At 47.8% G+C, this 23,067-nt stretch overlaps 2 protein-coding genes across 6 annotated transcripts in view; one reads left to right on the forward strand and one right to left on the reverse strand.

Annotated features, from left to right (window-relative positions):
- The window catches only part of LOC147114575 (cathepsin Z-like), a 92,849-nt gene that overhangs the window by 34,631 nt on the left and 35,151 nt on the right, over positions 1-23,067 (forward strand). The window contains exon 7 of one of the 3 annotated variants that reach the window (XM_085992345.1): positions 7,908-7,995. The exons of 1 other annotated variant lie outside the window; for it this stretch is intronic. The gene's annotated coding sequence lies outside the window, so the exon portion shown is untranslated. Of the gene's footprint in view, positions 1-775; positions 2,508-7,907; positions 7,996-23,067 lie in introns of those variants that run through there. One more of the 3 variants, XM_085992347.1, reaches the window with a different exon arrangement.
- Positions 1-23,067, reverse strand: part of impa2 (inositol monophosphatase 2) — a 73,387-nt gene that overhangs the window by 7,949 nt on the left and 42,371 nt on the right. The window contains exons 5-9 of one of the 3 annotated variants that reach the window (XM_085992342.1): positions 21,862-21,970; positions 16,309-16,417; positions 11,977-12,128; positions 9,221-9,463; positions 8,046-8,156 (exon numbers count right to left, since the gene is read on the reverse strand). In XM_085992342.1, coding sequence (XP_085848468.1) covers positions 9,258-9,463; positions 11,977-12,128; positions 16,309-16,417; positions 21,862-21,970 — 576 coding nt within the window. In that variant the 3' untranslated portion in view covers positions 8,046-8,156; positions 9,221-9,257. Of the gene's footprint in view, positions 1-6,900; positions 8,157-9,220; positions 9,464-11,976; positions 12,129-16,308; positions 16,418-21,861; positions 21,971-23,067 lie in introns of those variants that run through there. The other 2 variants (XM_085992343.1, XM_085992344.1) reach the window with 2 other exon arrangements.

Here is a 23,067-nt window from a genome sequence, read left to right on the forward strand (position 1 = left end):
CAACTGGGGAATTTAAATTCAGTTAATTAAATAAAAAGCTAGTGTCAGTAATGGTGACCATGAAACTACCGGATTGTCATTAAAAACCCATCTGGTTCACTAATGTCCCTTTTTTAGGGAAGAAAACCTTACCCGGTCTGGCCTATATGCGACTCCAGACCCACAGCAATGTGGTTGACTCTTAACTGCCCCTCTGAGGTTCAAGGCGGCGGCTCACCACCACCACCTTCTCGACGGCAATTAGGAGTGGGCAATAAATGCTGGCCTTGCCGGCGACGCCCACTTTCCATGAACGAATATTAAGAAAACCACCAGCGGGTGCACTGACCCAGTGAACAAGTGGGGTCTGCAGGGCTGTCTTAGTGAGGGGATGTAACTGTGTATCTACGTTAAACAGACGCATTCACCTGGCTGGATATTTTCAATACTGCTGGTTGATGCTGTTGGTGTTGAGTCTAATTGTGAGAACATTATATATCATGTGACTAGCCCCGCCACCGTTATTTCTACCGCAGTTTCCTTCATTACTTTATTTTAACTCGTCTTACAGCAGTGAAAGGTTGTGAAATTCATCCTGTCAAATTTAGCAAAGAAAAATCTTGCACAAGTACAAAAGGGGATTTTGGGTTTTTGTACTGGCCCCAGTTCATTCGCTACAATTATTGACTTGTGTTACCCAAGATATTTGAAGTTATTATTTTCCATATGTTTTTTAAAAATTAACTTAATTAGTCCAAGGATCATTAAAAAAAACCTGGTTTATTACTGCATTCAGATGTCCATGGATACAGCTCTCCTTAAAGTGCCTCACCTCCTGCCTCCCCAAAGCCTTTCCACCATCTGCAAGGCACAAGTCAGGAGTGTGATGGAATACTCTCCACTTAGCTGGATGAGTGCAGCTCCAACAACACTCAAGAAGCTCGACACCATCCAGGACAAAGCAGCCCGCTTGATTGGCACCGCATCCACCACCTTAAACATTCACTCCCTCCACCACCGGCGTACCGTGGCTGCAGTGTGTACCATCTACAAGATGCACTGCAGCAACTCGCCAAGGCTTCTTCGACAGCACTTCCCAAACCCTCTACCACCTAGAAGGACAAGGGCAGCAGGCGCATGGGAACACCACCACCTCCACGTTCCCCTCCAAGTCACACACCATCCTGACTTGGAAATATATCGGCCGATCCTTCATCGTCACTGGGTCAAAATCCTGGAAGTCCCTCCCTAACAGCACTGTGGGAGTACCTTCACCACACGGACTGTAGCGGTTCAAGAAGGCAGCTCACCACCACCTTCTCGAGGGCAATTAGGGATGGGCAATAAATGCTGGCGTTGCCAGAAACGCCCACATGCCATGAATGAATTTTTAAAAAAGTTTCCGTTAACTACCTTGGCCCTGCAATTGCAAAAAGTGAATATTCACATACGTAATGTAAAAGTGCAATAAAGTAGCTTGTCGTGTTCTGAATATTCAGGCACCATGGGCTGGTGGTCCTTTTCCAGCAAAGCCCTTTGGGGGATTGAGTAACGAGCTTTAAATTATCCTCCAACACAAAGTGCATATTCACGACAACAATACCACCGCCTTGCCATTTTTAAAGCTACAATTTTGATGTCTTTAAGAACATAAGAATTAGGAGCAGGAGTAGGTCATACAGCCCCTCGAGCCTGCTCCGCCATTCAATAAGACCATGGCTGATCATCGACCTCAACTCCACTTTCCCGTCCTATCCCCATATCCCTTGATTCCCCTAGAGTCCAAAAATTTATCGACCTCAGCCTTGAATATACTCAAAGGCTCAGCATTCACAGCCCTCTGGGGCAGAGAATTCCAAAGATTCACAACCCTCTGAGTGAAGAAATTCCTCCTCATCCCGGTCTTAAATGGCCGACTCCTTATCCTGAGACTATGCCCCCTAGTTCTAGACTCTCCAGCCAGGGGAAAATAACCTCTCAGCATCTACCCTGTCAATCCCCCTTCAGAATCTTATACGTTTCAATGAGATCACCTCTCTTCTAAACTCCAGAGTGTATAGGCCCATTCTACACAATCTCTCCTCATCGGACAACCAGGGATCAATTGTGGAGAGAGAAACAGAGTTAATGGTTCAGGTCGATGACTTTTCGTCAGAACTGGAAAAAGTTCGAGATCTGACAGGTTTTAAGCGAGCGCAGGGGCAGGGAAAGGGGGGAGGGGAAGAACAAAAGGGAAGGTCTGTGATAGGCAGGAGTGATTAAGAGACAAAAGGTATGATGGTGCAAAGCAAGAGGACTTCACTAAATAGCAGCCACAGTTTTTCAAGCTGGACATTGGTGCTTCAACATGTGGGCGATATGCAAACAGAATAACTGTTGTTATATTCACTACTTTAATGATATGGGTACGGCACAGGCAACTTGTACAGTTCACGTCAGAATTTTCTACCGGTGCCTATTTAAATCTAGTTTTTATTTTGCTTCACATCTTTGAAGATGTGAATGAATAAATAAAATTTTCAAACAAATTCTAAATGTTTTTCTGTCAGACTTATAAGAAATTTGCAGTGTTAAGCTTTCTCTTCTCGCCAAATTGTTTTCCATTTTGCTGAAGATGTTAGCTTCTTGATGGGGTGCAGTTCCACAGGGCATCGGAATCTCTTATAGGAACAGGAGGAGGACATTCAGCCCCTCGAGCCTGCTTCAACATCCAATTACATCATGGCTGATCTGTATCTCAACTCCATCCACCTGCCTTGGTTCCGTAACGTTTAATACCCTTGCCTGGAGAAGCATTGGGGAAGGCGCCGAACACTTCAGAGTCTCTTCGGCAGGAACAAGCAGAAGCCAAGCGCAAGCAGCGCACGTCAACCCAAGCACCCCAGCCACCCACCCGCCCCTTCAAACCCATCTGCCCCACCTGTGACAGAGACTGCAGGTCCCGCATTGGACACCTGAGAACTCATTTTTAATGTGGAAGCAAGTCATCCTCGGTTCCGAGGGACTGCCTAAGAAGAAGACCCTTGCCTAACAAAAACCTATCAATCACAGTTTTGAAATTTTCAATTGATCCCTCCAGCCTCAACAGCTTTTTGGGGGGAGAGAGTTCCTGATTTCCACTACCCTTTGTGTGAAGTGGTCTCTGATATCACCCCTGAACAGCCTCGATCTAACGTTAAGGTTATGCCCCCTTGTGCTAGACTCCCCCACCAGAGGAGATAGTTTCTCTCTATTTACCCTATCCTTTCATCATCTCAATTAGATCACCCCTTAAGCTTCTATATTCAAGGGAATTCAAGCCTAGTCCAACCAACCTGGCCTCATAACCAGCATCATTCTGGTGAATCTGCGCTGCACCCCCTCCAAGGCCTCTATCTCCTTCCTGGGGAGCGATGCCCAGAACTGAACGCAGTGCTCTAAATGGGGTCTAACCAAAGAGTTTTACAACTGTGACATAACTTCCACCGCTTTGTATTCCAGCCCCTTTGAGATAACGGCCAGCATTCCATTAGCCTTTTTATTATATTTTGCACTTGTCCATTAGTTTTTTAGTGATTTCTGTGCTTGGGCCCCTAAATCTCGCTGCTCCTCCACAGTTCCCAGCTTCTCGCCATTTAGAAAATACTCTGATCGATCTTTCTTGTGGATGACCTCACACTTCCCTACATTGAACTCCATCTGCCAAAGGTTTGCCCACTCACTCAATCAATCAATGTCCCTTTGCAGCTTTCCGCTCCCATCTACACGGTGTACTGAGCCACCTGAGCTTAGTGTTGTCAGCAAACTTAGATATTAGGGCTCTCTATTCCTCATGAGTAACTATTTATGTGTGAGCACTGGCAGTGAGTGTTGACGTAGGATTTGATAGTAGGACGTATCACAGCTGTGTCCCATCCTGTTCTCACCCAACACAGAGAGACACAGGCACTTTCAGTGGGAGGCCACCGGATAACGATCAGGAACCTCAGCACAGACTGGGTTTCAAACACGAGATGTTCCTGATCTGTGTAGCTCAGCTACTCCATCAATAAACTCACCGAACCAGCATTTATTCTATTGTCGATCCAGACCCACGCCGGCCTTGACGTGCCCGGGTATCACTTGAGCTTGACTGAGCCACCAAAGCTTCTGCATGTTACAAATACTTAAGAGATCAACGGGAATAATAGAATGATCCAGCACAGAAGGAGGCCATTTGGCCCATCGTACCTATGCCAGCTCTTTGAAAGAGCTCTCCAATTAGTCCCACTCCCCCTGCTCTTTCCCCATAGCCCTGCAAATTTCAGGCAGTGTTCCAGATCATCACAACTCGCTGCATAAAAAAAAACTCATGTCATCTCTGTGGTTCTTTTGCCAATGACCTTACGTCTGTGTCCTCTGGTTACCGACCTTTCTGCCACTGGAAACAGTTTCTCCTTATTTACTCTATCAAAACCATTCATGATTTTCAACACCTCTATCAAATCTCCTCTTAACCGTCTCTGCTCTAAGGAGAACAAAATGTATAACCAACAAAGGAGGCAAAAACACACGTACACTGTTCCAAGGCCGACAAGGTCACACAAACCGTGTTTCCGGTGGTAGAGACAGGACAATGTGGAATTTAACCTCTTGATGCCCAGTTCCCCTCCAAGTCACGCACTATCCTGACTTGGAAATATGTCGCCGTTCCTTCATCGTTGCTGGGTCACAATCCTGGAACTCCCTCGCTAACAGCACTATGGGAGTACCTTCTTCTTAGGCAGTCCTTTGGAACCGAGGATGACTTGCTTCCACATTAAAAATGAGTTCTCAGGTGACTGATGAGTCCAATGCGGGACCTACAGTCTCTGTCACAGGTGGGGCAGACGGTGGTTGAAGGGGCGGGTGGGTGGGGTGCTTGGGTTGACGTGCGCTCCTTGCGCTCCTTGCGCTTGGCTTCCGCTTGCTCCCGGCAAAGAGACTGGAGGTGTTCGGCGCCTACCCGGATGCTTCTCCTCCACTTTGTGCGGTCTTGGGCCAGGGATTCCCAGGTGTCGGTGGGGATGTTGCACTTTTTCAAGGAGGCTTTGAGGGTGTCCTTGAAGAGTTTCCTCTGCCCACCTGGGGCTCTCTTGCCGTGCCGGAGCTCTGAGTAGAGCGCTTGTTTTGGGAGTCTTGTATCGGGCATGCGGACAATGTGACCCGTCCATCGGAGCTGATCGAGCGTGGTCAAAGCTTCGATGCTGGGGATGTTGGCCTGAGTACCTTCACCACACGGACTGCAGCGGTTCAAGAAGGTGGCTCACCCACCACCTGCTCGAGGGTAACTAGGGATGGACAATAAATGCCGGCCTTGCCAGCAACGCCCACAGTCCGTGAGTGAATAAAGGTCATCGTTCCAAGTATTAGAGGCTTAAGATATTTTAAGCTGCAAAACCTTTCATTAATTGAACTGGTTAAGACACTTTTCATCCAGATTCTGAAATGCCAAAGAGTCGAATTGTGTATCCAAATGAACATAAGTAATAGGAGCAGGAGTCGGCCATTCGGCCCCTCGAGCCTGCTCCGCCATTCAATAAGATCACATCTTGAGTATTGTGTGCAGTTTTGGTCGCCTTATCTGAGGAAGGATGTTCTTGCCATGGAGGGAGTGCAGCGAAGATTCACCAGGCTGATACCTGGGATGGCAGGAATGACGTATGAAACATAGAAGATAGGAGCAGGAGTAGGCCATTCGGCCCTTTGAGCCTGCTTCGCCATTCAATGAGATCATGGCTGATCATGCAAATTCAGTACCCTGTCCCTGCCTTCTCCCCATATCCCTTGATCCCTTTAGCCTTAAGAAATATATCCAACTCTTTCTTGAATATATTTAATGAACTGGCCTCCACCGCCCTCTGTGGCAGAGAATTCCACAGGTTCACCACTCTCTGGGTGAAGAAATTCCTCCTCATTTCAGTCCTAAATGGCTTACCCCTTATCCTTAGACTATGACCCCTGGTTCTGGACTCCCCGGCCATCAGAAACATCCTTCCTGCATCTAGTCTGTCCAGGCCTGACAAAATTTTATAGGTTTCGATGGGATCCCCTCTCAATCTTCTAAACTCCAGTGAGTATAAGCCCAATTGACACAATCTCTCCTCATACGTCATTCCTGCCATCCCAGGTATCAGCCTGGTGAATCTTCGCTGCACTCCTTCCATGGCAAGAACGTCCTTCCTCAGATAAGGCGACCAAAACTGCACACAATACTCAAGGTGTGGTCTCACCAAGGCCCTGTACAACTGTAGCAAGACATCCTTGTTCCTGTACTCGAACCCTCTTGCTACGAAGGCCAACATACCATTTGCCTTCTTAACCACCTGCTGCACCTGCATGCTTACCTTCAGTGACTGGTGCACAAGAACAGCCAGGTCTCTTTGCACTATGAGGAGAGATTGGGACGATTGGGCTTGTACTCGCTGGAGTTTAGAAGAATGAGAGGGGGTCTCATTGAAACTTATAAAATTCTGACAGGACTTGACAAACTAGATGCAGGAAGGATGTTCCCGATGGTCGGAGAGTCCAGAACCAGGGGTCACAGTCTAAGGATAAGGGGTAGGCCATTTAGGACTGAGATGAGGAGGAATTTCTTCACCCAGAGAGTGGTGAACCTGTGGAATTCTCTATCACAGAAGGCAGTTGAGGCCAATTCATTAAATATATTCAAGAAGGAGTTGGATATATTTCTTAAGGCTAAAGGGATCAAGGGATATGGGGAGAAAGCAGGGACCAGGTACTGAATTTGGATGATCAGCCATGATCTCATTGAATGGCGGAGCAGGCTCGAGGGGCCAAATGGCCTACTCCTGCTCCTATCTTCTACGGCTGATCTTCCACCTCAACTCCACTTTCCCGACCAATCCTCGCATCCCTTGATTACCCTCAGAGTCCAATTGAGTTTGAGATACGAAACAAAACAATAATTTAAAGCCGTTTATTAATGAACAGTTCGGTTAAATTTTATTTCTATGCCAACATTTGCATTTTCAGTAAACTTAATAAAACCCTGAAATATAAGATATTTTTAAAAATAGGATTTTTTTTTTTTTTTAAGTAGTCTGAGCAGCTCTCGCTCTGTGCTCACCCGACTGACTGACTGTTAGACCTTGCAGTGAAAACTGCTGCATTCGACGGTGATTAACATGAAAAAATTAGGTACAAAAATATTTGGTTTGGATTCAAACCTTTAGGGGGTGAAACGGATCTTTGGCGGGAATGCGCCAGGGGCGCAGGAGGCTGTTTCAGACCCCGCCCAATGTTCATTCCCATTGATCACGGGCTGCGGGTTCGTTATCGCTCCGTGTTGCTCTCCCACTGAAGACCCATGTTACCCCATTTAAATCCGATTCAACCAGTTTTCGCAAACCAAAACACCTAGACGGCCACGCCACTAAACAGAGAACGGTTTAAGCGGAAAAAAAAATTCATTTTCTCCATCAGTAATGAATACTTTGAGTTGTTGAAATGGGATAAAAGGTGGGAGATTAATCTGGGAAATAAACCTTAAAAGTGATGTTATATAATATAGATTTTTCAAATACTTTCACTGAAATTTTACAGCATCGCAGTCTTATTCCCAGCCTCCTGCACTGTCCCATCCCGTGTCAGTAAGTTACTCTGTCAGCTCCAGCCTAGTAAATTTTAACAGACTATCCCGCCCGTCGGGATCAGGTGCAACGCTGGATTTACACCCAGCCTGATTTTACTTTCCATTGAAGTCAGAGTAAAACCGGCGTTCAACCCGATCCCGCGGGTCCCTCCACCCTCGCCCCACAGCGAGTTACATTCATCAGTCTGTCCAAACATTAAGTGGTAACAGTAGAAAATTAGACCAGCACAACTCATATTATAGAAGACGCACACTGTTGATTCGTGCAGTGAGAGTGAGACATTATTCGACCAGTTCGCTGTTTTTTTTTTTGCAGCAGTGGTGCAGTGAGGACATCGCGGCAGCTCGTCACTGTGAGCTATTTTAAAATTCGACAGCGGGACTCCGCTACGGTTCCGCCAGCGAGTGCGCCGAACTTGCCCTTATTTGGACAGTGAGTCATTTGCGCCTTCGATGCCGTCATCCCGCTTGTACGCCACTGGCTGCAGCTCCTGGGCAATCTGGCGAGCCATCTCGGAGGTGCCAGCAGCCACCACCCTACGGGACATGAGGTCCAGCGGTCCTCCTAGAAACGAGATAACCACAACTGAAGTCGGCTCTGTAAACGTAGGCTCAATCCATATAAAAACTGGACGCTGCAAGCTTTGACATGACTACACTGGTACAAGTATCAACCATTGTTTGCTCAGCGTCAGCTGTGGCTCAGTGGGTAGCACCCTCGGCTCTGAGTCAGAAGGTCACCCTCGCCTCAGAAGGTTGTGGGTTCAAGTTCCACTCCAGAGCAAATAAAGCTAGGCTGACACTCCAGTGCAGTGCTGAGGGAGTGCTGCACTGTCGGAGATGCTGTCTTTCTCTCTCAGGTGGACCTACAAGATCCCATGGGCACTATTTCGAAGACGAGAAGGTGAGTTCTCCCCAGTGTCCTGGCCAATATTTATCCCCCCACCACCCCCCCCCCCCCCCAACCAACATTTAAAAAAATTACCTGGTCATTATCACATTGCTGTTTGTGGGAGCTTGCTGTGCGCAAATTGGCTGCCGCGTTTCCCACATTACAACAGTGACTACACTTCAAAAAGTACTTCATTGAGACGAGCAGTGGTCGTGAAAGGCACTATATATATGCAAGTCTTTTTTTCTTTCTTTCAATAACACTCAACTTAATCTCAATGACTTCCACAAAGCAATTAAAAAGAAAGACTTGCATTCATATAGCGCCTTTCATGACCACCGGACATCCCAAAGCACTTTACAGCCAATGAAGTACTTTTTGAAGTGGAGTCACTGTTGTAATGTGGGAAACGCGGCAACCAATTTGCGCACAGCAAGCTCCCGCACACAGCAATGTGATAATGACCAGATAATCTGTTTTTTTTTAGTGATGTTGATTGAGGGATTAATATTGGCCCCAGGACACCGGTGATAACTCCCCAGCTTCTCTCCGAAATAGTGCCCACGGGATCTTTGACGTCCACCTGAGAGAGCAGACGGGGCCTCGGTTTAACTTCTCATGACATCAAGAATACAAAAACTGAGAAAGGGTGAAGAAGAAAAAGATGCAAAAGTTACTGCTGCCCATAGACGGAAAGTGACCTGGGTCAAGGATTTGAGCGTATGTTGGCTACGTACCTATGACGGTTTGCATCCCATTCTCTCCGTTCTGCTTTTATCCCTCTGCTCGTTCTTCCCACAAGTCACCCAAGAGCCAGCAGTCTACTCTCAAAGTGGCACAGTTCACTTCTTCGGCAGGTCTGAGGGAGAAAGCCAGCACCCTTGTGTGCTCACCGACACTCAGTTCAGGTTCCGCTGCAATCACTCGGGCCCCAGACCTCAACATGGCCTTGACACAGACGTGGGCATAAGAACTGAATACTGGAGGAGAAGATGTGAGAGAGAGCAGCTGCCCTCGACATCAAGACAGCATTTGGCCAAGTATGGCATTGCCTAGTAAAACTGAAGTCAATGTGGCGGGGGGGGGGGGTCAAAGGGAAGTCCCGCCAATGGCTGGAGTCATACCCGATACAAAGGAAGATGCTTGTATGTGGAAACCAATCACTTTGCTTTAAGTGTCTCCAACCAAACTATTGAGAAATCCAAACAGATAGATTTTTTGTTTGCCCTACATGGTCTACATAGAGACACTTACCACTTCCCCAAATCTAGAGACCTTAAGCCCACCTTGGCCGAGTTAAAGCTGAAGGATTTTCCAGTGTGCACAGGTGTACTGCTGTAGTTTAACCAGCTAAAACCATACAGCCTATTAACAGAGAGCATTAGTAAGCTTCCTGCTGGTGGTCCAGCTAAGACCACCCTACTCATTAGGACATTGGCTTAACGGGGTTATCTGGAGCCAAGTGGAAAGAGTCCCAGCCACCTTACTGACAGGTCTTCTCCTGCAGGTTCCATTAATGGAACTGACTTGAAGCTAACCTGTCAAGTCATGATTGTCCCAGTGAAGTGTCCAATCACAGGAAGAGTTCAGCTTGCTAACCGTTACAGGTCATTCGAGGGAGGCGTATTTGGAGCTTCGCTGCATTGCACATGGGAATGGAGGGATACGGGTTGGATTGGAGACTCACTGGGCTGGATATTTACTCGGAGGCGGGGAGGGAGCGGGGTGGGGGGTGTTGCTTTGAGGTGGGAAAACCCAAAAGAACGGGTTTCCCTCAGGTCCTGCCGAATTTGACAGCAGGACCTGATTAGCACTTTTTGTCTTCGTTTCCCAGCCGCAGCCAGCCAGATGGAGAGGCTGGCTGGCTGTTGGTCAGGTAGGCCTTCGGCACCAGGCCGCAGCCAGGGAGTGGAGAGGAGGGAGGGATCGGAGGCCTCGTGATGGAGAGCAGAAGAGTTGTGGAGGAGATCGGAAGGGTGGGGGGAGGGGGTTCCGATTGTGGGGAGTGGGTGAAGCAGGCAAACTGGATCCAGCAGGTAAGTGGAAAGGCACTCACCTGCTGGGTCCAGTAGTCCTCGCCTCCCTTTAGCCGCCGGGTTTACCGAGGCCCGGAAAACTCGGCTGGCTCGGTTTAAATTTAAAATGGTGGTTAAATATGAGCCTCATAATATTTAAATTGCCAGTGCGCCTCCTGAGAGCGGGTTGGTTGCCCGTTCCTTGTCCCGCCTCCGTTAAAACCGGAAGTGGACGGGCTGGGGTTGGGATTCAGATTTTTAACATTTTAACATCCCACCCGACCCAAACTCGCCCATTTTTGGGGCTTAAAATTCCCCCCACTGTATCACTCATTTGTTGATCTCAGCTGTGGCGAGAGGCGTCTAGCGGAGGGAATCTCATCACTAGGCTGTTGTTCACGGTGCAGCTCTTATGGGCTGGCTCAAAAGCAGCACTAGGAGGGTGACCTGGGAATAGGTCTACCTACTTTCAGTTGTCAGAGAGCCAGGGATATCAGAAATCAGGTAGGTGAGAAAACACCTTAAAGAGATACTCTCAGAAAAAATAAAAAGGCTTGCATTTCTATAGCGCCTTTCGCGACCACCGGACGTCCCAAAGCGCTTTACAGCCAATGAAGTACTTTTTGAAGTGTAGTCACTGTTGTAATGTAGGAAACGTGGCAGCCAACTTGCGCACAGCAAGCTCCCACAAACAGCAATGTGATAATGACCAGAAAATCTGTTTTAGTGATGTTGATTGAGGGATAAATATTGGCCCAGGACACCGGGGATAACTCCCCCTGCTCTTTTTCAAAATAGTGCCATGGCATTTTTTACATCCACCTGAGAGGGCAGACGGGGCCTCGGTTTAACGTCTCATCGGAAAGACGGCACCTCCGACCGTGCAGCACTCCCTCAGCACTGCACTGGGAATGTCAGCCTGGATTTTTGTGCTCAAGTCCCTGGAGTGGGACTTGAACCCACAACCTTCTGACTCAGAGGCGAGGGTGCTACCCACTGAGCCACGGCTAACACATTCACAGCCAGCTAAGGATAATGGGTAAGCCATTTAGGACAGAAATGAGGAGGAATTTCTTCACCCAGAGAGTGGTGAACCTGTGGAATTCTCTACCACAGAAGGCAGTAGAGGCCAATTCATTAAATATATTCAAGAAGGAGTTGGATATATTTCTTAAGGCTAAAGGGATCAAGGGGTATGGGGAGAAAGCATGGACAGGGTACTGAACTTGGATGATCAGCCATGATCGCATTGAATGGCGGAGCAGGCTCGAGGGGCCGAATGGCCTACTCCTGCTCCTATCTTCTATGTTTCTATGTAACCTGGTAAAACAGACTTAATTGGACTTTGAGATTGGGATCGGAATGCAAACCCTATAGGAAACAAATAGCCGGTCGGATTCTCGGATGGATGTGATCCCATATTCAGGTAAAAATGAAGTGCCGTTAAAAGACAGAATCTAATAGTCATCAACTCCTACCTGCTGTGTCCATCATGATCCCACCAGCCTCCCTGACAATGACAGCTGCAGCAGCCATGTCCCAGCAGTGCAGGCCAAACTGGTAAAAGGCCTCCACATCACCAGTCGCCACATGGCACAGATCAAGAGCAGCACTTCCTATTATCCTGATCCTAGGAATCAGAGAAAAACCATTAAATAAAAGCAGTGGAATTACAGCCAACAATCTGCACTAATGAGATTGCCTTCGCTGCCCACTAGACTTCAAGGACCATTCTTCTTACTTTAAAGTTATTGGTAGATTGAAGGCTCCCTTCCTTTCACATTTGTAGGGTATTTGAGATGCTCTCCTGTGTGTATAGATTTTGTTCAGCTGACTACCCACAATTTCAAACCACTGGGTTGCGAGCTGGGATCTTAAGAAGATGCAGGTTTTATGTTGGGATGAGGTTGTTTCTGAAAAATAAGTCCCTGGCCTCCACGAAGCCACATAACTCAACAAACAACAACGATCTGCATTTACATGGCGCCTTTAACATTCAAAAAAATTATCCCAAGGCCTTCGCAGAAGTGTAATCAGAGAAAACTCATCACTGAGATCCAGAAGGAAATTCTCGGAGGGGTGACTGAAAGCTTTGCTCAAACAGGTGGGTTTTAAGGAAGGTCTTCAAGGAGGAGAGGGAGTTGGAGATACATAAAGGCTTAGGGAAAGAATTCCAGAGTTTAGGGCCTAGACGGCTTAAGGCATGGCTGCCATAGATCAGGCAATGGGAGTGGGGAGGGATGCACAGGAGGTCAGAGTTGGAAGAATGCAGAGTTCTCGGAGGGTTTTCGGCAGTGTTCCCTTTCATTTTTTTTGGATGCTTCGGCCCATTCAAAATACCGGGCGTGTGCGGTTTTTCCTATTTAAAAGCCGGTGAGCCGGCTGCAGGGGAGCTGCAGAGCGCAGCGCAGCCGCGCAGCTGAAAGGGAACATTGGCTGTCGGGGCTGGAGAAGGTTACAGAGATAGGGAGGGGCGAGGCCATGGGGGGAATTTGAACAGGCGGATGAGCATTTGACATCTGAAGTGTTGAGGTACTGGGAGCCAATGTAGGTCAGTGAGCACATTGGTGATAAGCGAGCGGGACTTGGTACAGGTTCGGATACGGGCAGCAGAATTCTTGATCAGCTGAAGCTTATGGAGGGTGGAGGGAGGGAGGCCAGCTAGGTGAGCGCTGGTATAGTCACGTCTGGAGGGGACTAAGGGTTTTTGGAAGCAGATGCTCTGGCTACGACTTTCTAGACAAGAGTAGAGCTAAGCGAAGGCAGTCCGACCAAGCGGCACCTCGGAGGAGAGGCGTTGGAGGAGGGAGAGTGCACCACGGTCACAGTCACACAGGGTGTCATTTGCGACTTTGATTAGGGCCGTTTCAGAGCAGTGGCACGGGCAAGTTTCTGAGAGGTTCAAACACAGAGTTGCAGGAAAGGTGGGCACGGATTTGGGAGGTGACAACACGTTCAACGACTTTGGAGAGGAAAGGGCGGTTGGAGATGCGCCGGTAGTTTGCAAGGACAGTGGCTATCGAGGCGAGCAATTACGAGACCAAATGGTATGTTGGCCTTTATAAGAACATAAGAAATAGGAGCAGGAGTCGGCCATTTGGCCCCTCGAGCCTGCTCCGCCATTCAATAAGATCATGGCTGATCTTCTACCTCAACTCCACCTTCCTGCACTATCCCCATATCCCTTGATTGGCTTAATATTCAAAAATCTACCAATTTAAAATCTATTTATTACAAGAGGATTTGAGTACAAGAGTAAAGATGTCTTACTGCAATTATATAGGGCCCTGGTGAGACCACACCTGGAGTATTGTGTACAGTTTTGGTCTCCTTAGCTAAGGAAGGATATACTTGCCATAGAGGGAGTGCAACGAAGGTTCACCAGACTGAATCCTGGGATGGGGGGATTGTCCTATGAGGAGAGATTGAGTAGACTAGGCCTATATTCTCTAGAGTTTAGAAGAATGAGGGGATCTCATTGAAACATACAAAATTCTTACAGGGCTTGACAGGGTAGATGCAGGGAGGATGTTTCCCCTGGCTGGGGAGTCTAGAACCAGGGGTCACAGTCTCAGAATAAGGGGTCGACCATTTAGGACTGAGATGAGGAGAAATTTCTTCACTCAGAAGGTGGTGAATCTTTGGAATTCTCTACCCCAGGGGGCTGTGGATGCTCAGTCGTTGAGTATATTCAAGACAGAGATCGATAGATTTTTGGATATTAAGGGAATCAAGGGATATGGGGATCGTGCAGGAAATTGGAGTTGAGGTAGAAGACCAGCCATGATCTTATTGAATGGCGGAGCAGGCTCGAAGGACCAAATGGCCGACTCCTGCTCCTATTTCTTATGTTCTTATGTAGCGTTTTTGAAGAGGGGCTGTGATACATTAGGATTAGGGTTTTGAAAGGGAGGGGGACAGTACCCGAGGAGAGAGAGCCATTTGCAATGTCAGCCATCACGAGGGCCAGCGAGGGAAGTTGGGTGGTCAGCAGTTTAGTGGGAAACAGGTCAAGAGACCAAGAGGTGATGGACAAGGTGAGGTTGGAGAGCGCGTGAGGGGAAATAGTAGAAAAACTAGAGAAAGAAACAATACAAACAAATCAGCACCAACAGGTCCAGGAATAAGAAGGGAAAATGCTGGAAATACACAGCGGGTTAATTAACATCTGAAATCGGAAGGTTACTGCTTTGGATGATACCCTCAAATATCTGAAATAAAAACAGAAAATGCTGGAAATACTCAGCAGGTCAGGCAGCATGAGAAACAGATTAAAGTTTCAGGTCGATGACCCTTCGTCAGAACTGACCCTTCAGGTCATCGACCTGAAATGTTAACTCTCGTTTCTCATCTCCACAGATGCTGCCTGACCTGCTGAGTATTTCCAGCATTTTCTGTTTTTATTTCAGATTTCCAGTATCCGCAGTATTTTGCTTTTGTGCCCTCAAATATCTTCCTCTTTCAGCTATCTGCTGACCTGCTGTTTTTAATTTCTGATTTCTGACACCCACAATTCTTCCTTTTATTTCTATTAATAATCAGTCCAGATTATGCTTTATATAAAAATACATGGGAAAAGGGGCAAGAGAATGGGGAGGCGATACAGGCAATGATGGGGCAAATGGCTGCTGTCTGTGCTGCAGAATTCTTTGCTTCTACAAAAATAAAACAGCAAACGGTGAAGAGCAACGTTCCCGCTAAGCTGCGCGGGCCGCAAGCGGTCTGGAGGTCCCGTGCGGGCCGCTCGCTGGCTTTTACATTGAACAAACTGCGCAAGTGTGAAAATTTGAGTGGGTCGCGCAGCCAGTTAAAGGGACCGTGCACGGAAAAAGAATTCGAGGGAACATTGGTGGAGAGTCAATAAAAGATTGGAATTTAATGGGGGGTGCGGGGGGGCTGTTTAGGTGCTATTCAGACCAAATGAGCTAAATTCTCTTTTATACTTTCTAAAGCTCTTGATGAAATTATACTTTTATTACTCAAGGAATCAGAACGGCACAGAAGGAAGCCATTCGGCCCATCGAGTCCGTGCTGGCTCTCTGTAGAGCAATCCAGTCAGTCCCATTCCCCCGCTCTATCCCCTGCAAGTTTATTTCCCTCAAGTGCCTATCCAGTCTCCCCTTAAAAACATTGTGACTCCGCTTCCACCACTTCTGTCGGCAGCGAGTTCCAGGTTCTCACCACTCGCTGCATAAAAAGGTTTTCCCTCACATCCCCCCTGTATCTCTTGCCCAAATCCTTAAATCTGTGCCCCCTAGTCCTTGTACCATCAACTAGTGGGAACAGCCTTTCCCCGTCTAGCCTATCCAAACCCGTCATAATCTTGTACACCTCTATCAAATCACCCCTCAACCGCCTTTGCTCTAATGAAAATAAATCCAGCTTCTCCAAACTGTCCTTGTAGCTAAGATCCCCCATCCCCGCAACCATCCTGGTAAATCTCCTCTGTACCCTCTCAAGGGCCTTCACATCCTTCCTAAAGCGTGGTGACCAGAACTGGACGCAATACTCAGCGCTTTATAAAGGTTCAGCATAACTTCTCTACTTTTGTACTCAATACCTCTATTTATGAAGCCCAAGATCCCATATGCTTTGTTAACCACTCTCTCAATATGTCCTGCCACCTTCAGGGGCCTATGCACATTAACTCCCAAGCATCTCGGGTTTTAAGCAGACGCAGGTTTTACTCTGCATTGATAGGGTTCTGTGATAATCCAAGCGCATTGCAGCATCAGAAACAATTGAAAAAAGCAGTTTCAAAGCTGTTTTGAAAATTGGTTAATATCTGCATCATTTTTAGACATTCTTACCCATGTGCTTGCACCTTAAGCAACCTCTCCATGTTATTAAAGAGCATCTTTACTGCTACGGGATCACGAATTGAGCCAAGTTCAGTTAATATCAGGGCCTTCGAGATATCTAGAAGAGAAAACATCAAATTGTTCAGCGAACTAACGCCAGAAGGAGCATTGCCAGAAACAAGCTCCCGGGTCCTTTCGCACGGCCCTGTCCTCTCCACATTGCTGGCACGTACCCCCACGCCTCGGGACAGGTGAGGTGTACTGTCTAAACATTAGTCGTAAAAAATTGAATCGTACAGGCCTGGGGACCAGAGTGAATTTAAACACTGTCCTTTTCATTTCTGCAGCTGAGTTTAAATGCAGCCCAGGGCGATGGGATGAAAACCTCCCCTCTCTCAGGGAATTATCGGATTGTCGTAAAAACCCATCTGGTTCACTAATGTCCTTCAGGGAAGGAAATCTGCCGTCCTTACCTGGTCCGGCCTATACGTGACTCCAGACCCACAGCAATGTGGTTGACTCTTAGTTGCCCTCTGAAATGGCCTAGCAAGCCACTCCGTTGCATCAAACCGCTACGAAACAAAATAATAACAATGAAACCGGACGGACCACCCGGCATCGACCTCGACACCGGCTACAGACACGGCAACGGCACACCCAGCCCAGTCAACCCTGCAAAGTCCTCTTCACCAACATCTGGGGACTTGTGCCAAAATTGGGAGAGCTGTCCCACAGACTAGTCAAGTAACAGCCTGACATAGTCATACTCACAGAATCATACCTTTCAGCCAATGTCCCAAACTCCTCCATCACCATACCTGGGTATGTCCTGTCCCACTGGCAGGACAGACCCACCAGGGGTGCGGGCACAGTGGTATACTGTCGGGAAGGAGTGGCCCTGGGAGTCCTCAACATTGACTCCGGACCCCATGAAGTCTCATGGCTTCAGGTCAAGCATGGGCAAGGAAACCTCCTGCTGATTACCATCTATCGTCCTCCCTCAGCTGATGAATCAGTACTCCTCCATGTTGAGCACAGCTTGGAAGAAGCACTGAGAGTAGCAAGGGCACAGAATGTACTCTGGGTGGGGGACTTCAATGTCCATCACCAAGAGTGGCTCGGGAGCACCACTACTGACCGAGCTGGCCGAGTCCTGAAGGACATAACTGCCAGTCTGGGCCTGCGACAGGTGGTGAGAGAACCAACACGAGGGAAAAACCTACTTGACCTCATCCTCACCAATCTACCTGTCACAGATGCATCTGTCCATGACGGTATTGGTAGCAGTGACCACCGCACAGTCATTGTGGAGACGAAGTCCCGTCTTCACACCGAGGACACCCTCCATCGTGTTGTGTGGCACTACCACCGTGCTAAATGGGATAGATTCAGTACAGAGCAGCTCAAAGCTAGGCATCCGTGAGGTGCTGTGGTCCATCAGCAGCAGCAGAATTGTATTCCACCACAATCTGTAACCTCATGGCCCAGCATATCCCTTACTCTACCATTACCATCAAGCCAGGGGACCAACCCTGGTTCAATAAGGACTGTAGAAGGGCATGCCAGGAGCAGCACAGGCATACCTAAAAATGAGGTGCCAACCTGGGGCAGCTGCAACACAGGACTACATGTATGCTAAAAAGCGGAAGCAGCATGCTATAGACAGGGCTAAGCGATCCCACAATCAATGGATCAAATCAAAGCTCTGCAGTCCTGCCACATCCAGTCGTGAATGGTGGTGGACCATTAAACAACTAACGGGAGGAGGAGGCTCCAATAACATCCCCATCCTCAGTGATGGTGGAGCCAGCACGTGAGTGCAAAAGACAAGGCTGAAGAGTTTGCAACCATCTTCAGCCAGAAGTGCCGAGTGGATGATCCATATCGGCCTCCTCCTGCGGTCCCCACCAACACATAAGCCAGTCTTCAGCCAATTCGATTCACTCCACATGATATCAAGAAACAGCTGAGCGCACTGGATACAGCAAAGGCTATGGGCCCCGACAACATCCCGGCTATCGTGCTGAAGACTTGTGCTCCAGAACTAGCTGTGCCTCTAGCCAAGCTGTTCCAGTACAGCTACAACACTGGCATCTATCCGACAATATGGAAAACTGCTCAGGTGTGTCCTGTCCACAAAAAGCAGGACAAATCCAACCCGGCCAATTACCGCTCCATCAGTCTACTCTCAATCATCAGCAAAGTGATGGAAGGTGTCATTGACAGTGCTATCAAGCGGCACTTGCTCACCAATAACCTGCTAACTGATGCTCAGTTTGGGTTCCGCCAAGACCACTCAGCTCCCAACCTCACTACAGCCTTGGTCCAAACATGGACAAAGGAGCTGAATTCCAGACGTGAGGTGAGTGACTGCCCTTGACATCAAGGCATCATTTGACCGAGTGTGGCATGAAGGAGCACTAGTAAAACTGAAGTCAATGGGAATCGGGGGGAAAACGCTCCACTGGTTGGAGTCATACCTAGCACAAAGGAAGATGGTTGTGGTGATTGAAGGTCAATCATCAAAGCCTCAGGGCATCGCTGCAGGAGTTCCTCAGGGCAGTGTCCTAGGCCCAACCATCTTCAGCTGCTTCATCAATGACCTTCCCTCCAACATAAGGTCAGACATGAGGATATTGGCTGATGATTGCACAGTGTTCAGTGCCATTCAAAACTCCTCAGATAATGAAGCAGTCCATGCCCGCATGCAACAAGACCTGGACGACGTTCAGGCTTGGGCTGATAAGTGGCAGGTAACATTCGCACCACAGAAGTGCCAGGCAATGACTATCTCCAACAAGCGAGAGTCTAACCACCACCCCTTGACATTCAATGGCATTACCATCACCGAATGCCCCACCATCAACATCCTGGGGGGGGTCACCATTGACCAGAAACTTAACTGGACCAGCCACATAAATACTGTGGCAACAAGAGCAGGTCAGAGGCTGGGTATTCTGCGGCGAGTGTCTTATCTCCTGACTCCCCAAAGCCTTTCTATCATCTACAAGGCACAAGTAAGGAGTGTGATGGAATACTCTCCACTTACCTGGATGCGTGCAGCTCCAACAACACTCAAGAAGCTCGACACCATCCAGGACAAAGCAGCCCGCTTGATTGGCGCCCCCTCTACCATCTTAAACATTCACTCCCTCCACCACCGGCGTACCGTGGCTGCAGTGTGTACCATCTACAAGATGCACTGCAGCAACTCGCCAAGGCTTCTTCGGCAGCACCACCCAAACCCGCGACCTCTTCCACCTTGAAGGACAAGGGCAGCAGGTGCATCAGAACACCACCACCTCCAAGTTCCCCTCCAAGTCACACACCATCCTGACTTAGAAGTATATCACGGATCCTTCATTGTCGCTGGGTCAAAACCCTGGAACTCCCTCCCTAACAGCACTGTGGGAGTACCTTCACCGCAGTGACTGCAGCGGTTCAAGAAGGTGGCTCACCACCACCTTCTCAAGGGCAATTAGGGATGGGCAATAAATGCTGTCCTTGCCAGCGACGCCCACATCCCATTAAAAAAAAATGAAAACAGTAATAAAATTACCATTTCACCAAGAATCTAACGTGGGTTATACCTGAACTGGGGAGTGCAAAATGTGAAGAAATGCTCTCTTATCAGCATGCATATCCCTCATTTTGATGAATATTAAAAAAAAATTAAGCCGTACACAATAATGGGCTGGATTTTTCGATCGGTGGCTTCCTGCGGGCCGATGCTTCCGATCGGAAAAAATCTACGCACTTACCTGCTGGCTCCCTAGGGGGTAACTATCTGTACAGTTTATTCCAGAATATGGTCACACCACATAGAGAGATAGAGGTGCAGGAAGAGGAATGTCTGACCGACAGTGAGCAGGGTGGGCAAAACCTACAGTGGAGGCAGAGAAGGAGGAACTGCAGCAACTGGTCTTGTCTAACAACTAGAAAAAAGAGAGAGGTGACCTGATAGACGTCTTTACGATGGCGTTCAATAGTGTAGATGTAGAGAAGATGTTTACCCTTGTGTAACCACCTTCAGCCCTACAACCCTCCAAGATCTCTGCGCTCCTCCAATTCTGGCCTCTTGCAAATGCCCTATTTTAATCGCTCCACCATTGGCGGCCGTGCCTTCAGCTGACTAGACCCTAAGCTCTGGAATTCCCACCCTAAACCTCTCCGCCTCTCTCTCCTCCTTTAAAATGCTGCTTAAAACCTACCTCCTTGACCAATCCTGACATATCTCCGTATATCAAATTTTGGGATGTTTTGCTATGTTAAAGGCGGCGATATAAATGCAAGTTGTTGTTGTTATCCTGCTCACCCTTCACTCCCACCTTTGTCAAGCTCACTATCTTCCTGTTCGTCAGAGTATCATCTTCAAGGTCCTCCTTTTCCAAACCCTCCTTGGTCTCGCTTCACTTTTATCTGACTAATCCTCTCTAGCCTGCACCCACCACTCCTCCAACACTGGATTACCACTCATCTTCCACTCCGCTATCAGAAGCTGCTCCTTCAGTCACTATATCCCCTGGTATTTAGAACTCACTCCAAAAAGAAACTTCTCCTTTCGACTTCTCTCCTTCCAAAAGTCTCTTAAGAAATTTTAGTTTTTAACTCCCATCTTCTGACAATCTTTCTCTGCCCGCCTCCCACCTGCCCCTGTAAAGTACTCGGAGTCGTTTTACCATGTGAGGTGCACCAAGATTCTTACAGGGCTTGACAGGGTAGATGCAGGGAGGATGTTTCCCCTGGCTGGGGAATCTAGAACCAGGGGTCACAGTCTCAGAATAAGGAGTCGGCCATTTAGGACTGAGATAAGGAGAAATTTCTTCAACAACAACAACTTGTATTTATATAGCGCCGTTAATGTAGTAAAACACCCCAAGGCGCTGCACAGGAGTATTTTAAGACAAAAAATTTGACACCGACCCACATAAGGATAAATTAGGGCAGGTGACCAAAAGCTTGGTCAAAGAGGTAGGTTTTAAGGAGTGTCTTAAAGGAGGAAAGAGAGGTGGAGAGGATTAGGCAGGGAATTCCAGAGCTTAGGGCCTTGGCAACAGAAGGCACAGCCCCCAAAAGTTGAGCGATTATAATCAGGGATCCTCAAGAGGGCAGAATTAGAGGAGCGCAGATATCTTGGAGGGTGGTGAGTCTTTGGAATTCTCTACCCCAGGGGGCTGTGGAGGCTCAGTCGTTGAGTATATTCAAGACGGAGATCGATAGATTTTTGGATATTAAGGGAATCAAGGGATATGGGGATAGTGCAGGAAAGTGGAGATGAGGTAGAAGATCAGCCATGATCTTACTGAATGGCGGAGCAGGCTCGAGGGGCCAAATGACCGACTCCTGCTCCTAACTCTTATGTTCTTAAGGTGCCATTTTCTATCCTACATCACTTGGAATAATACATGTGAATGGGATGGTAAATAAAAGGCAGGAAAGAACAACCAATAATTATCCAGTCAATAATTCGATTACTTTCTTTTTTCTCGTGCCGCGAGTTCAAACTCTACTTAAATGCCCGTTTTACACTTGAAAACATGAGAAGGGAAAAAGTTAACAAACCTGTTTGATTAGATGCCTGAAGTTTCTGGCCATTACAAAATGCTCCGTGACCTTTTCTGCCAGTGTACAACTTCTCTTCAACACAGCTATAAATTACACCAAGTTCCAGCTATTGGAAAAAAACAAAGGAGGAAATACTGTCACCAGCATCCTGGGGTCATTCAGCATCATGTGCAGACCACAAACCAACATAGTGATGTACAAAAATTATTCTCGGAAGTGAATGTAGGCAGAAGATAAAAACATAAGAAACATAAGAAATAGGAGCAGGAGTCGGCCATACGGCCCCTCGAGCCTGCCCCGTCATTCAGTAAGATCATGGCTGATCATTAACCTCAACTCCACTTTCCCGCCCGATCCCCATATCCCTTGATTCCCATAGAGTCCAAAAATCTATCGATCTCAGCCTTGAATATACTCAAAGACTCAGCATTCACAGCCCTCTGGGGCAGAGAATTCCAAAGATTCACCACCCTCTGAGTGAAGAAATTCCTCCTCATCTCGGTCTTAAATGGCCGACTCCTTATCCTGAGACTATGCCCCCGAGTTCTAGACACTCCAGCCAGGGGGAAACAACCTCTCAGCATCTACCCTGTCAATCCCCTTCAGAATCTTGTATGTTTCAATGAGATCACCTCTCATTCTTCTAAACTCCAGAGAGTATCGGCCCATTCTACACAATCTCTCATCATAGGACAGCCCTCTCATCCCAGGAATCAATCTAGTGAACCTTCGTTGCACTGCCTCCAAGGCAAGTAGATAAGGAGACCAGTACTCCAGGTGTGGTCTCACCAAGGCCCTGTACAATTGTAGCAAGACTTCCTTACTCTTATATTCCAACCCCCTTGCAATAAAGGCCAACATGCCATTTGCCTTCCTAATTGCTTGCTGTACCTGCATGCTAGCTTTCTGTGTTTCTTGCACAAGGACACCCAAATCTCTCTGAACACCAACATTTGAAAGTTCCTCACCATTTAAAAAATATTCTGTGTTTCTATTCTTTTTACCAAAGTGACTAACCTCACATTTCCCTACATTATACTCCATCTGCCACCTCACTGCCCACTCACTCAGTCTATCTATACCCCTTTGCAGACTCTTTGGACTGGATTTTACCAGCCCTCAGGAGGCGGGACTGCTCCCAACCTTCCTTCAACCAATCTTCCCGGGAGTCGGGTCCCCGACTTGCGCAGGGTCCCGACTCCT

Source organism: Somniosus microcephalus, chromosome 7 (genome assembly GCF_052327205.1).
Source record: "Somniosus microcephalus isolate GS21.2 chromosome 7, FLI_Smic_1.0, whole genome shotgun sequence".
Classification (NCBI taxonomy): domain Eukaryota; kingdom Metazoa; phylum Chordata; class Chondrichthyes; order Squaliformes; family Somniosidae; genus Somniosus; species Somniosus microcephalus.